Source organism: Pyxicephalus adspersus, chromosome 4, assembly GCF_032062135.1.
Source record: "Pyxicephalus adspersus chromosome 4, UCB_Pads_2.0, whole genome shotgun sequence".
NCBI classification, from domain to species: Eukaryota; Metazoa; Chordata; class Amphibia; order Anura; family Pyxicephalidae; genus Pyxicephalus; species Pyxicephalus adspersus.
In genome coordinates, this window is record NC_092861.1 from 120,034,016 (window position 1) to 120,049,628 (window position 15,613).

The following is a 15,613-nucleotide window of genomic DNA, read 5'->3' on the forward strand; positions in this document are numbered from 1 at the left end:
AATCTGCACAGGAGGGCTATTTAATCTCTCCCCAGTACACAAAAACAAGTTCGAAATGTATCTAAATAACTTTTGCATGATGTATGAGGGCTGTCTCATTTGTCCTTATATTTACTTTGAGGAGTTGTGGTTGGGTTCACTCTGCACACAAACCTTCTCATGAAGTGCTTCATGGTTCTTATACTCTTCAGATACAGTGGGCCTGATTTATGAAAGCCTTCCAAGGTTGGAGAGGATACACTTTCATCAGTGAAGCTGGGTGATCCAGCAAACCTGGAATAGATCTGGTCCAGGATTCAAAACATTTACTAGCTAAAAAATCCATTCCAGAATTTCTGGATCACTCAGCTTTACTGTTGAAAGTGTATCCTTCTCCAGCTTTGGAGAGCTTTAATAAATCAGACAGAAAAATAACACCTTCGGAGGAAGCCCGGAGCTGCGATCCAAGATGGCCACATTTTGTTTAAGCTCTGTGATTCCAGAAAGGCAACTAAGCAAGCAGGTCCAGCATGTCTATTAACCTCCTCTGACAGGATTCTTAGCTTCTGTAACGGCGCTGTCGAAATAAGCAGGAAATCGGGCATTATCCGATCCCAAGTGCAGAATCCCGTGAATACTCGGCAGGGTTCCAAAATAGCGGACATGCAGGCTGTGTCTGACATGTTGCCTGCCTCTCCTTCTCAGCCGGACAACGCTGATGAGACTTCCAGCGATGGCTTTTAAAATGTCTGTTCCTAGTGCACAGTTTGCTTCAATTGCTGGAATGCTTCAAACAATTACTGCAGCCAGAACATTCTCAGGCCACAGGCACAGACCTAGCCAATAGAATTCATGCCCTAGAACAAAAGATGGACAATACCATCACAGTGAAAGATTCTCATGAGCAGGATCTCAATATGCTTCAGAAAGATTTGCAGGCTGCAATGCTTAGCATTGAAGATTTGAAAACCGGCACCGCAGAGCTAATCTGCGTGTAAGGTGGATCCCAAAAACAATTGTTGATTTACCTGGCTTCATGCTACCATTATTTCAAGAATTACTTCTGGATTATCCACCAGAAAGGCTAGAAATTGACATGGTCCACTGTGCTTTGGGCCCCAGGAAAACAGATGGTCCCCCAGGAGATATTATTCTCAAGCCTACCTTTTATTAAAAAAAAGGAAGCAATTTTGAAAGCGTCTTGGAATAAGAGAGACCTGGTTTCAATCCCATCCCTACCAAATCTTTCTGGATCTAGCACCGCAGACGATCCAAAAAAGGAAAGCCCCTAAACCTTTTCTTCATATACTACAGTAATTGGATATCAGGTACAGGTGGGGATCCTCCTTCAAGCTTCAATTCACATATGTTAACCACTTGCATTCCATTTCTACCCCTGATGAGGCTCAAGAGTTGTTTGAGCATTTACAATTACGCTCATCTTCATCTGGTTCTCCTGCCTAGTCACCTTCTGTTTCCCAGCGGCCTCCGCGGCTTTCTCCATTGTGGGAAAAAGGTCCCAAACATGGACGCTCTCCAGTTAGGGGACTGCCTCCCCTATCCAGCGGTTCTCTAAGATCTGAGGACTGAATATGAATTTGGTGATTGCATTTTTATAAATAATATTAGTTATCAGACTGTGCTGCACTTTCTTTGGCCCTTTTTCAGGTTTACAGTTGGGATAATTGATATGTGCTTTCTCACACTAATTTAACAGCAATCAAGTTGGATTATATGGTACAGTTCTAATGTTTGTACTAGTTTAGGTAATAGAGCAAGGCCAGATTAGCCGCACACACTCAGGAGTGTCCAGCGTCCTCCTTATGTCTTGTTTATGAGCAAGACTGGTTTCTGCGTAGGCAGATTTAGGTACTTATGGTGCTTGGATCTCCATAAGTCCCGTTTGTTTGTCCCATGTTCTCATTTCTTGTTTTGTTCCCTTAATTTGTGTTCTATAGATGGGTCCTACAAGTCCAAGAGGGTAACACTACTATGTCTTGCAGATAGTACTTATCTTGGCAAGGCTCTGATGCTATGTTTTTCTTAATTCCCATGGCTGATAATAGTATAATGTTTTTGTCTTACAATGTCCAAGGTTTAAATTCCACTACTAAAAAGAGGAAAGTTTTCAACTGTTACTCTATGTGGGCTAGTATCTTGGGTTTGCAGGAAACATGGTTTTCAGTTTCCTCCTGCCCAAAGCATGTTCATAAGTCTTACCCTCAAATTTTTCAGGCATGCTTTTCAGAAAAGAAAAGAGGCGTTTTAATTGCTTTCCACCGCATTGTTCCTTTCTGTTGTGATTTTGAATTAGCGGATCCTACAGGGCGCTATTTAATACTCCGGGGTAAACTGTACGATGTTGAAGTCACCATAATCAACTATTATACCTCTAATTCTCATCAATTGCGATTTTTAAGCACTTTTTTCTGTTGTTGAGAAGCATGCAAAAGGTACCCTGCTGATGATGGAGGATTCAAACTTGATCAAAGATCCCAAACTTGATCATTCAGATTAACTGCAGCAAAACAAACCATTGCGAAAAACTGGAAATCTCAGGGTATCCCCTTTTTCGAAGTTTGGAATCCAGTTGATAACACCTTTCTTAATGACTTAATGAATTAAACTTTCCAGTGTTCTAAAGGACTCACACGAAAAATGTTCTGCTATATGGGAACCCTGGCAGCAGTATTCTCTGCCAAACCTTCAGTTGCTGTAATCGCCCTTAAGGTTTGGATTTTCTCTAAGCTTGGTCATATCATGCCTTTTCTGGCTAACCCAATTGTGGATTTGTCAGATGTATCACTGGACTTATCCATCCTTTTTCTATTTTTTCCTTTAATTTATTTCTGTTGTTTATTGTTTTGGTTTGTATTTGTGATTTTATTTTTGTACATCCAGTATTGTGCTAAGACATGTTATATGCACGCTGTACTGTATTTCTGATTTTTGTTATATATAAAAATTGTTTAAACTTAAATAAAATAATAAAAAAATTATTGAAACCAAAAAAAACACCTTTGTGGATTCCAAAAAGCAGTGAGCTTGGAGTGTTATTTTAGTAAACACTTCACCTTTGTCAGCATTCTACCAAAATGTTCTGAATTAGTATATATCAATAATTTGGTCACCTTGTCGTGTCATGGGATGAGAGACAAGAAGAAATTCAAAAGGAATAGGATTGCATGGCTTTAAAAAGTTGAATTAGAAGATGCCTGCAGGTATACCAGTCAGGTTGAACATAAACACAGGGAATAAAATGAAGAGTATGTTTTGTTTGGAGTTCCACTTTAAAGAGCTTTAAAATAGGCTTCCATTGACAAAAAAAATTGATGTAAGCTTTTTGTAACTATGTATTTGCTACCTGACTTCTCAGATGTGTCCTTGTCCTGATACAATGTTCATCATTTACTATGGAAACATGCACAGTTTAGAAACCAATTTATGTGATTACTTACCAGCTGCTCCATTGCCATTGCCAACCACTACTAAGGCACTCAAAGTTCTCTTCCTTCCCTCTTTGGCTGTCATGTTGAATACACTTTTCAGCTATAGCAAAGGAAACAGCTCAGGATTAATTGCAGTCATTCATAAATTCATAAATCAAATAAAATGCACAAAAAATCCTATATTTATATGCTTAAACTGTCTGCTCCTTTTTTTTTTTTTTTTACTTTCGGAAATATGGTAGGTGGAAGTCTGGCAAAAGTTCAAAAATAAAAATATATAGTAACATTATGGGGCATGCAACAAATACAATTGGTGCTGCCAGCTCATCATTGTTCAGTGCTATTTCAGTTGGCAGTATCCAGGCATGATTCGTACTTTTATAACCTTCCTTGTATATTCAGACACCCGTGGAAACAAAAATGTGACCAGTAGGCAAAGGAGAGGATTTGGCTTTTTCAAGAAAAAAAAAAAAAAGGGAGCAGTAATGTAGATTGCACAGATGGAAGAATAAAGCAGTGCTGGCAGAAAGGGAATCGGGCTGGTGGGCTGAATGACCACCCTGGTAGTGATGGAGAAGGAGCCCGAGCCTAGAAAGGCTGCTGTAGCCTAAACAGTTGCAGTAAATTAGGATCCAGTGGAATTCAGAGATGTGAGATCAAAGCCACACTTTGGTTAGCTCCCAACGGTTTGGAGCTCCTACATTTCAGCACAATACTTCCACACCTGCATTAAACCATCACTGCTTTTCATACTATTATCCTGAGCAAGCTTCAAGACCTGCAGATCATTTATAATTTTGCTATTTCCATTAATCATCCAACAGGTGGCAGTATCATGACATACTTTATATATTAAACACATTTTTAAATACATGATTTTTGCAGAAATATTACCCATCGTCTTACAGCAACACAAGTCTCTTTAGTACTATAAAACTATAGCTATTTTCTTTTTGTTCTCTATAGTTATTGTGGTGCAGCTCTCTAAACACATGTTTGGAAAGACCTGCTAAGAACAATATGTATTTTTGATGTGGATAATGCTTGCTGGTTGTAACTTAAGTGCATGTTTGATTGTGTTTGCTGACAGCCACTGAAAAGGTAAAAAGTTCAGTACAGACAAATTTACTGTTTTGTCGGTGACCTTTCCCCGCCACACACTTTACGAACCTGACAACATCCCGTACAGATTAAAGCATTTGCAGCATTCGAAAATGATGAACCGAGGAGTCTACAGGGATTCCTGTTATATATATATTACTGTTTGATGGGGCAGCCAAGTGGCAAATGACATTTATTATAGATAAATGTAAAGTTATGCACCTGGGGGCTAACAACATGCATGCTTCATACTGTCTATGGGGAATACATTTGGGGGAGTCAGAAATCGAAAAAGACCTGGGGGTTCTGGTATATCATTGGCTTAATAACAGCATGGAATGCAAAGCTGCAATATCTAAAGCTAGCAAAGTACTTGTAATAAAAGAGGAATAGACTGCAGAGATGGAGACATTATATTGCCCCTGTACAAAGCATTGGTCATAACCTAAGATTTAACCTTAGATACTTAAATCTTAAGTTATAAAAAATCTTGGATTTATCTCTAAAGCAGATTTATCTCCAGTCAGGGATGAGCCAAATTCAGTTGTCCAAGGAAAATAAAAATGATAGGAAATGTTTGTTTTCTGGATTGAAGCACCTTTTATGTAACACCTGCTCATGGTTGAAAAAAGCAAGACATTAAGGACAGGTTCATTTCCTACTACAAGCCCAATGCCATATGGAAAATGACTGTGTGCATTCAAAAAGTAAAACAGGTAAAAAAGTGTTTCATTTTACAGATTTATTGCTGAAATAGGTTTAATATACTATCAAAGATTTGACAAAACAAATAGCTTTCAATTGTGGAACATAGCACGTGTGCTGTTACCTAAGAGAGACAACCTTTAACACAAATTACAACAACAGACTCTTAACACTTTTGAAACTATCTGCAGCCAGGTTTACTTAAAGAGGCTCACAAAATCCAAAACATTCTTCCTTATACATAGTTTTTCCTAATATTAAAAATAGTAGCCCAGGACCCTACAACCATGGCGATACTATGGGAGGGAAATAGAATTAGCCCCCACTTCTGGTAACAACTACAGAGTTCTATATTTGCGATCATTTTCTTTCCCAGTGACCACAAATACAAGGACAAACAGAAAAAGTAAAACCCCCAGCAGAGGCACAAAAATACACCTTACTTTTCTGTTATCCAAAAGAAAAAATTAAAAACTACACTTTCGAAGTGAACATAATCTGTGCCAATTCGCCGATATTTAACAATATTGCTCTGCAGTCATAATTCTTTTTATGTCACACCCTAGATCTTTGAGCCTATCTGGGCAAAGCATTCATATTGTCTGTAACTTGTGATATATTATAGGTATCATTTTCAATACACACCAACTCCATTAGGCATGGTAGACATTGTCAAGACATTCTGCTGAAGTTCTAACCGAGCATCAAAATGGGGAAGAAAGGTGATTTAACCACCTGGGCGTTACACTGATGTCTGGATTTCTGTACCAAAAGTGGTACACTGTTTTTCATGAAATTTTTTTTTTTTTTTCCCGCCCCGCCTCCCGCACCGACGCATGCAGCGACGTCACCGGGAAGCCCCGGTGATGGTCACTGCACTCGCTGGATGAAGACAGACGGACATGTCCGGAGGAGCTGCGGGGAGAAGGTGAGTATTTTTTTTTTTTACAGATCGACGCTGGAACAGAACAGATCATCACAGCGGGGACCAGGTAAGTGAGGGGATTTAACCACCTGACAAAGTTCGGGTTTATCGATTTTTGCAAAATCTTTAAACCCGAACTAAGGTCGGGTTTACCGGTTGGGTGGTTAAAGCAGATCTAAACAAAACAAAAAAAAAATTTCACCTTTACTTCCGCAGATCCCTTGATACCTTTGGGCTTTACTGGATTGGGTCCTGCGCTGTCCTGGAATCCGCCTTTTGTCCTGGCACAGTGGAAGTGACGGGCACCATCATCTTCTTCTGTCTACATCACTGAATCTAGCACTGAGCATGTGCTAGATCTGTATTTTTTCCCCCATATAGGAAAAAGCCCCTTCTGCATATGTCTAATATCGGCCCAAAATCTGCTTAAAGATATACAGGCCAACCAGAAAGCAAGCCCAAAGCTTCTAAAGTTAAACCAATGTGATAAAATTCATCTTCCCTTGTAAAAGTATGTATTGCCTCTTTAAATTGCTTTATCTCGATGAGGTTTACTAATTTTCAAGTAATAGAAAAATATTACACATAAAAGTTTTTAAAGGCTGATAGCCATGCAAATGACAAATTCTACAACAATCCAATATCCTGGCAAACTCAAAATTTAATTATTCTAATGTGTCAATAATGTTACTTGTGAACTACCTTAGGCTTACACCTAATCTATGAGACTAAAAAAATAATTATCTTGTATGAGGAAAAGCTTAGTTGCTTCTGTAGGATTATTTCATAGCAAAACATTCAATCTAGTATGTTTGTACAGTAAAAATGTGAATTAGCCAATTTATAATTACAATAGGAAAGGCTAGCACCTACCCTAAGGTTCTTGGTAAAGACAGGAACAAAAGGTCACTATGACCCCAATTTGCCAAATGAGTACCATGTTCACTTTATAAAGTGCATTTTCAGTTCCAGGTCCTTCCAGGTTCCATTTTTACTTAGTTTACTTAATGTGGGGCTTTGGAATAAAAAAAAAATTACAATGCACATAACTGATTTACTGAAGTCAGCACGTTTCTCACACACATTTAATGAAATGAATTTATTTGCAAACTTTGTAGCAGTGTGGCTTTAAGAAAAAAAATTACAATAGATATCAAGCTTTCATTTCTAAAGAAGTGGGGGATAAATAGGATTTTATGAAGGTGAGGCTATCATGCTTCATTTCTCTGTAAAAACATCCTCAAAAGAAAAAAATTCCCCCATACAAAAAAGTGTGTTTTACACACACACACACACACACACTTATATATATATATATATATATATACACATACATACATACATACATACATACACACACACATATATATATATGCTACTAATTAAAACAGCTGGTAGACAACACCCAGGAGTTTTAGCTGAGGATCTGACTTTGAAGAAGATCATCTGTTGGTTTTGCCCAGTACGGTAGTCAACACAGTAGGTGTAAATGAATGGGTAAAGCTGCAGATGGTAGTGTGATCTCTGGGGTATAAGAATGAAGGAAGCTAAACATACTTTCCAAACTGAACACACTGAAAAACCTTGAACTCTCCAGGCCAGATCTGAAAATAAAGGCTATAAAATGATCAGCCTAATAACATGTAATTACTTTGTACCTCACTAATTACTGAGTTGATGTCCTGCTTACATTTACAGAAGTCAACTGTTAGCAGTTAACCGCAGTGATATGAAAATCAATAAGAAATTAAGCAAAATGAATTCTCATTAAATAAAATGCAGAACAAAACCCTGAGATACGAAATGTAAAAATTAATCTCTCTATGAGTTATGACAATTTTCTAATTACAGAAAACTTGCAAAGGTTGTTCTGGATTGCTGAAGTGCTTTCTAATGATTAAATTAATTTCAATGTTCTAGACATTTCAATTTTTTGGCAAAAAGCAGAGGAACACTCCTACTTAAATGCTTAGTACAGAACTCTGGGTGTACAAAACTAAAACTAAATAATGCCTATTGTACACCCCCGCTTCCCTATTCATAAACGGCTACAGATTATAATGCACGTTTTACTGGTAAGATGATCTAATAAACTGGGATTCTAACTTTTTACATGGTCCCAGGACTGTCAAAGTTTATTTTTTCTATTCTCATTTGGTAGAATGTGGGCTGCTCTTCTCATCATGGTCATTACATAAAACTGAAAGACCAATGGTAGTTGGGACAAGACTGGTAGAAGATCAGCAAGACCAGCTAGAAGAACAGCTTTAGGGTCTGGTCACATCAAAACCCAATCTAGTAAGGAGGAATACTACAGGACCATGAACAGGACCATGGTTATTCTTTCTCATTGTTCCCCAAACCATAGCACGTAGAAGTCATTACTTCCATGTGCTTTACTAAAGATGGCTTTTAGGCGTAGCCAACAATGACTTTATAATATTATGATGTATCTGTCATACAAACTAATGGTTTTAGTAAATATTCAGATTATCCAGGGTCATAAAGAAATAATTTGAATGGCTCAGTCCCCATTGTCCTAAACCAGGGAATAAACTATTTTTTTTGGGATTTGTGAAGGAAGAGGTACTCATACTTTTCAAAAAGGTTTGACTGTGCTTTGCAGGGCCTTTTGGGTCGTTTGTTAAATAACTCTTAGGTAACTGCTGGAAATAGGTTTTAATTAGAACAAAATGTCCTGGCCAGTAGATTTTTTTTCTTTATTGTTCAATTGTTGTAAATAAGTAAACAAAAATTGACAGGCAATTCTGCCTGTAAACCTGAAATGTATTCAGAGACTGTTATAATAAACTGACTTTATTAATCTCATAAATTATTTTTGCTGATCAAACTGCTCTTTTGTTCTGCAGGCCGAATGCCAAAGATGCTGCCAAAGCAGCTCATGTTACATGGGCAAATTATGGAGAGAGACATTCTCACAAATAGCTGCACAGTTGCTGAAGGACATGTAAACAGACATACCATATGGTCGGATGTTTACCATTTCCTTTTAACCACTATTCAAAATAATATTTTAAATGGAATGCATCAAAATTACACAATGCTGGATAGAATAGAAAGGCTCAACTCATTAGTTATTTATTCATTTTAAAAGACCAAAAAACAGCATCATCATGAGCTGTTTAGTGTGCTGTATAAAAACACTCTACAACATTTATGCATTCCATTAAATGGCAGGAAATTTCAGTTTGGCTAGCAAAAATGATATGAGCAGCCAAAAGTCAGAAAAGGGTAAAAGCGGTATATGGAGATCTGACAGAATTGTGGGTGTTTTACACAACACTTAGGCTACGTACAAGGACACGATATCGGACAAGAATCTTGCCTGTGTACAATGCTTGTCGTCCATCGTCGATACGACTGTCCTGATGGATTCACAGACTACAGACGACAATTATAATGCAAGTGAAGGGAAGAGAGCGCAGCAGGGTGCCACTTTGTTGGGTTCTCTCCCCTACCCTCTCCATATAGAGCAGAGCGGTGCTGTATGTACAGCGCTCGTTCATGCATTGTGCAGGCGTTTGTCATTGGAAAGGCACATGAAAAATCCTTTCCTACGACAATTATTGCACATGTGCACATGTTAATGTTTGTTGGCATGCTCATATTCACCTTTTTTTTGCAGTCATAAACCATGAATAGGAGTATGAATTACTACTTGATTTACAAGATTAACCTGTAACACAGTGACAACAAAAAGTCACCTGTACTACTAAAGTGTTGGACAGATGATATGTGGTAGGACCACAATATCTCAAATATGAGTTAAAACTAGTGATGATTTCTCTGATTTACCTGCATTGGACCTCTAGGCTTCTCTACGGGTTGTTTAAATTGTCTGTTCTGGGACTGGTTTTACTTAGATTCCAAAAGAGTGGGGTGGGACAGATTCCCAATTCTAGGTCGCTCATTTTGGGTTCTGATGCGCTCGCCATCTCATAATGAAATGTTTGTGCTCAGAGACTTTGCTGTACAGCTTGTTCAGCATCTCACTGCCTTTTGTTCAAAATGTTCAATTGGATCCTGCTCCATTCATACATCTTGTACAAAGGATTTAATGGAAATTGCAGCACAAATAAAGGAATAAGACTGAACTGTGAAGACATTGGAAAAAAAAAAAATCGCTGTGCTGAGAGCAGGATGCACTAAAAAGTAAAGTTATTTTTAAACTTTTAGGTTCGCCATCTGAGAAATTAAGCGGATTTTATTGTTTTAGTCACACATCTGAAAAAAGCATGAATATATCTTTGTGGTAAGTTGTGAGGAAATTAGCTAAACACCGGAGCTGCTTACCTATTCTGGGTCTGTGATTCATAAGGTATTAAAGGCAGAGGATCAGAACAACTAACAGGCCAAGTCAGAAATTAACTCTCTGATCTCTTAGTGAAAGGTTCACCACTTTTTTTGTCTGGAGGTCCCTTTTACACTCTGCTTTACAGGTATAAAAAAAATAAAGTGTTACACTTTACAAAGTTACACAACACTTCCTATACCTTGGCTCTTCCTAACACTATGCCTCTATTGTTAGCAATATACTTAACCATACTATGTCCAAATAAATATTATAGAGTTTAGTCACTGACACTTACTCAGAGTCTGGGAATCCTGGATCTTGGCACGCACAACACCTGCAATAATGCTTTCAGAGAATTTGACTCTTAGGTTATAAAATGATTGGTTTCATAAACCATTGTAGCACTGTAGTCACCACAGCCTATTACAATAAATTAAAGGAGTATGCTAACTTTCAGGAAGCCAGGGTGGCCTCAATCAAAGTTTGCAATGCCTGATCTGGCAGATCTTGCAAAAAAAAAACAAAAAACATATCAAGCATAATTTACTGTGTAAGGTTTTCAGATGCATTGATTGCATTTACAACACCTTAGTTCAGCTTTTTTAAATGTATAAGGTTTAGAAAAATGCAACTGCTCTGGAGAACAGATCCCATTGAGATAAATTATCTTTCTTTTTATGGCGGCATACATTTATATGAAAACACATCTCTTGTAAATCACCCAAAAATTTAAAGTGAAGGTATAGGCATACTTTTTTGTGGTTCAAAGGTAGACAAAAATGGTTCAAACTTATCAGGTTATAATTTTTTACTGCCTATGTCCCCCACTGGGAGAACACGGCTCATTTTCTGTTCTGGAGATGTAATTAAAACATAAGGAGATCTTCTCAAAGTGAGGGGGAACTGCTACCTTAGTCTATTCTAATCTTCCTAACTTGTCCACATTGGATAATTTCCCCTTTACAAACAACTTTGTTAGTTTAGTGTCTTTTGTCAAAGAACAAACAGGGACCTGAATACAGGGGTCACAGACCGAATAAAAAGTAACCCTTCCTTCTATTCTATCCAAATAAATGTTGCCTTTACATTGATATGGACACATAGAATACTTGGTAGGATGTCAGAACTGAAAAAGCCTAAATAATAATTTGGGCAGATGACAAAGTTAGCTTTGTAACCTTACTACACATTAAAATGAACAAAAGTGTGCCCATTTCCATCAGTGTGGGTGGTGTGTTTCTAGGAGACTGAGTCTTTGAAGTTATTACGTACAACATATATCAAATAATATAGAAAAAAAAAAAAAAAAATGGATTAAGAGATTTCTAACAAAGGAATCACACAAAAGACATCACCCGCAGAGAAGAACTCAAGAAGAACATGATGTCTAACATTTCTCCTTCAATACTATACAATTAAACCTTTGTCCATTATTATTCAATAAATTTCTGCTATTGTGCTCCTAGTCATCCCTACAGATCCACATGCTTTTACAAAAGCTTCTTTGAGCACAATAGAGGCAAAAGTACTGGGAAACAGCAACACATAATTCATTTTATTTAGCTTACTATTGCATTATACTCTAAAAAGCGTTGGACTGGTTTTAAAATGAACTAAATAAATATATATATATATATATATATATATATATATATATATATTACATACAAATAGTTAGGTCCATAAATAATTCAGGGGCTCAAAAGTAATTGGACAATCTTCTCCATACGTTTTTCTTGCCATCATTCTGGTAAAGGTTGACCTTGGTTTCATCTGTTCATCTGTCCAAAGAATGTTTTTCCAGAACTGTGCTGGCTTTTTTAGATTTTTTTTTTTTTTAGCAAAGTCCAATGTAGCCTTTCGGTTCTTGAGGCCTATGAGCGGCTTGCAGTGCAGCTTCTGTATTTACTTTCATGCACTCTTCTCCTTATGGTAGACTTGGATATCGATACGCCTACTTCCTGCAGAGTGTTGTTCACTTGGTTGGCTGTTGTGAAGGGGTTTCTCTTCACCATTGAAATGATTCTGCGATCATCCACCACTGTTGTCTTCCGTGGACGTCCAGGTCTTTTGGCGTTGTGGAGTTCACCATTTTTTTTCTTTCTCATGATGTACCAAACTAGATTTTGCCACTCCTAATATTGTAGCAATTTCTCGGATGGGTTTTTTCTGTTTTTGCAGCTTAAGGATGGGTTGTTTCACCTGCATGGAGAGCTCCTTTCACTGCATGTTGTCTGTTTACACCAAAAATTTCCACATACAAGCACTCCCCCCCTCCAACAGGCCTTATATCTGCTTAATTGATAATGACATAACAAAGGAATTGCCCACACCAGCCCATGAAATAGCCTTTGAGTCAATAGTCCAAATACGTTTGAGCCTCTAAAATGAAGTAATTGTATAAAGAAAAGGCTATTTAGTTCCTCACATTTTATGCAATCTAGAATAAGAAAAGCCAAGCTCCTACAGAAAGAAAAACTTTTTTCTTAGTTTTGGATATAAATGGGGAAATGCTGAAACCCCATGACAGGTTTTTACAGCAATTTGGAGCAGAGTTTGATATTTTCTTTTTTAACATGTCCTGCTGATAACGTCTAACCATGCAGAAATTAAGGGGAACCCTCAGATAGCAATAAAAAAGAGATATCAAATGGTTTTTCAATAGTAAAACAAAAGTAAGCCAGTAAGTTTAGGTGCTGCTGTACAGGGAATTCAAGAGGGTCCATATCATATTAAATATGCTAGTTGTAAATAATGATACATTTATAAGAATACACTTACAGAATTACATTTTATGTTAAAATAACTGCTTGGAGTTCATCTGTGTTCTGATCATAGCATTAGTGGCTCATGGACTGCTTGTTGTCAGTCTATTGCTTTCTCAAGCTCACCCAAGAATGCTTCTTAGCTATTCATATCTGAATAGTACTTATGTCTATACAACAGCTTTTTTTGTAGGTACTTTGTAAAGTATGACTTTGCTATAAATCTGAGTTCAAAAACATTTAGAACATGTTTATTTAACATTTTTTCTATGTGCAACATTTCCCTGAAGTCCTGTAAGGGCGGACTGGTGTCGTTTAGCATATAAAATAAGCCTTTTTCTATTTACAGGCTACCACATCTTTGCAAAAGAACATAGATTATGTGCAAAGCAACTTATAATAAATCACCTGCCTGACAGCCTACAGAGAGTTGAGAGTTGTGTTATGACCAGACCTTGTTTATCCATAAGGTACGAAAAGGAAATGCAAAGCAAACAAAATCTACCATTATTTCTAGGCTAAACTCCAAATGAATATTTTTGGTTACAAAAAGTACATTTCTTATCTGATATCAGGGCAATTGCGGACTGGACAACATAATGTCTACTACAACTCTTTTTAACATAAGCACATATACAGGTTATATTCTTTCTTATAATAAGCATTTATGAATGTCTAGTCAGTCCATGCACTAATAGAAATATGTTTATTGGACTTCTGAGTTACTTTTGACAAACACCAAATAGCAGCAGGACCCTACAGGCTTCTTGCAGAAAACTACAAAGGAGGGGTAGTTACAAGACTGTATACCTTGTAAGGAAAGAAAGGTAAGAACAGTACTAAAGGTAGAAAACACACACATACACCGGCACTAATTCATTGTACTCATACCCAGGCAAGCAAGATGATTTTCTCTGCACCAGAAGCAATGTTTATCCATAGATCAAAGACTTCATAACAATTACCTGTTTTCAACTTTATTTGATATGATTAATTAACAAATAATTCAGCCGCAAGGCAACCAGCAAAAAACTGCTCAAATATTAACAAGTTAGTTACTAGACCAATTTTAAGAAGTCAGTGGATGGCCCAGATTGCTCTAAATCAGCAACCATTATGACATTACTGAATGAAGGTTTATTTATCTGTGTAAAAAGAACAGACAAAATGTGCAAAATTTAATATGAACACCATGCTACTGAGATTTCTGTTATAAAAACAATGCACTTTAAAGGTAAAAGTGAAAACTGACTAAAGAAATGCTTTTAGATAAACCCCCTAGCAACCTTTTTATGTAAACCCCCACTGCCCATATGAACTCAATAGTGCCTAGCCACCTGGGTTGAGAAGAGAAGGTATTACAACTGTTTTCTCCTAAATTCAAGTATCCGAAGGTGGAGTTAGGATTAGAGATATGTTTTTGAAGTTACCTTTATGCATGCTAATGGTGTGCATTGTGACAGTTTCTGCAAAGAAGGGGTATTGGGTCATAAAGTGTTTGCAAAGGATGACATTTAAACCAACAATGCTGTACAAATGGCAACACAGAGATTTTTTGCAGAGCTTGGCAGAACCATTAAATTCAAATGGGATGTGCATGTGTGGTTGTGTGCATGTTCATGAACAATGTTGTTCATTGTCTAACAACCTCTGTACACGATAGAGGATGATACCATAGAATAATTGTGGATTGTCATCGTTTGATTTTGTCAGACACTTTTCTTTAACAAAACGTTACCTAACTATATATCAATAATTGATAAATTTTGGCCGAAGTTATCTAGCATGGGCAGGTAGCATAAGCAGCCAGTCTATAGGAATGTAATAACTTACAATATTGTAGAGTAGGCTTTTTATTCTGTTTTTTCCCTATACATTTGGTCTTATACAGCACAGATCCAAGGTGCTTTTTTTCCTCTTTGACCATCTAGCATAAAATCCCATCAGACACAGTTTAGTCCCTGGGATGTAAATCATTCTGTGACAAGCCACCATACAAACACCTATGGAAGTCTCACAAAGTCAAATATGTGGCCTGAGGAAACCGTTAATGTTAAATGCATATGCCGCCATCCAAACAATGTCTTTTTCAGGAAAGGCCTTGCTGATTTAGGCGAAACAATCCCAGAATGGATTTTGTATGTATCACTACAGCATTGTTTTGTAATAAAGCCCCTAGCTGCTAAACTGGCCTGCCTGCAATCCAGACCCGCCACCAATAAACAAAACTTGAGCATTATAAAATGAAGAATATGAAAAAGGAGTACTGAACTGTTGGGCAGCCTAAATTGTATGTCAGGCAAAAGAGGACAATATTTCATATTTAAAATTACAGCATGTAGTCTGCCCAAGTTTTCAAAAAGTCTACAGTGTC

The 15,613-nt window shown here is 37.3% G+C and overlaps 1 protein-coding gene across 1 annotated transcript in view; it reads right to left on the bottom strand.

Annotated features, from left to right (window-relative positions):
• MRPS5 (mitochondrial ribosomal protein S5) overlaps window positions 1-15,613 on the bottom strand; it is a 63,861-nt gene that overhangs the window by 10,681 nt on the left and 37,567 nt on the right. Inside the window, exon 6 of the mRNA XM_072409476.1 lies at window positions 3,438-3,528. Coding sequence (XP_072265577.1) covers window positions 3,438-3,528 — 91 coding nt within the window. The remainder of the gene's footprint in view (window positions 1-3,437; window positions 3,529-15,613) is intronic.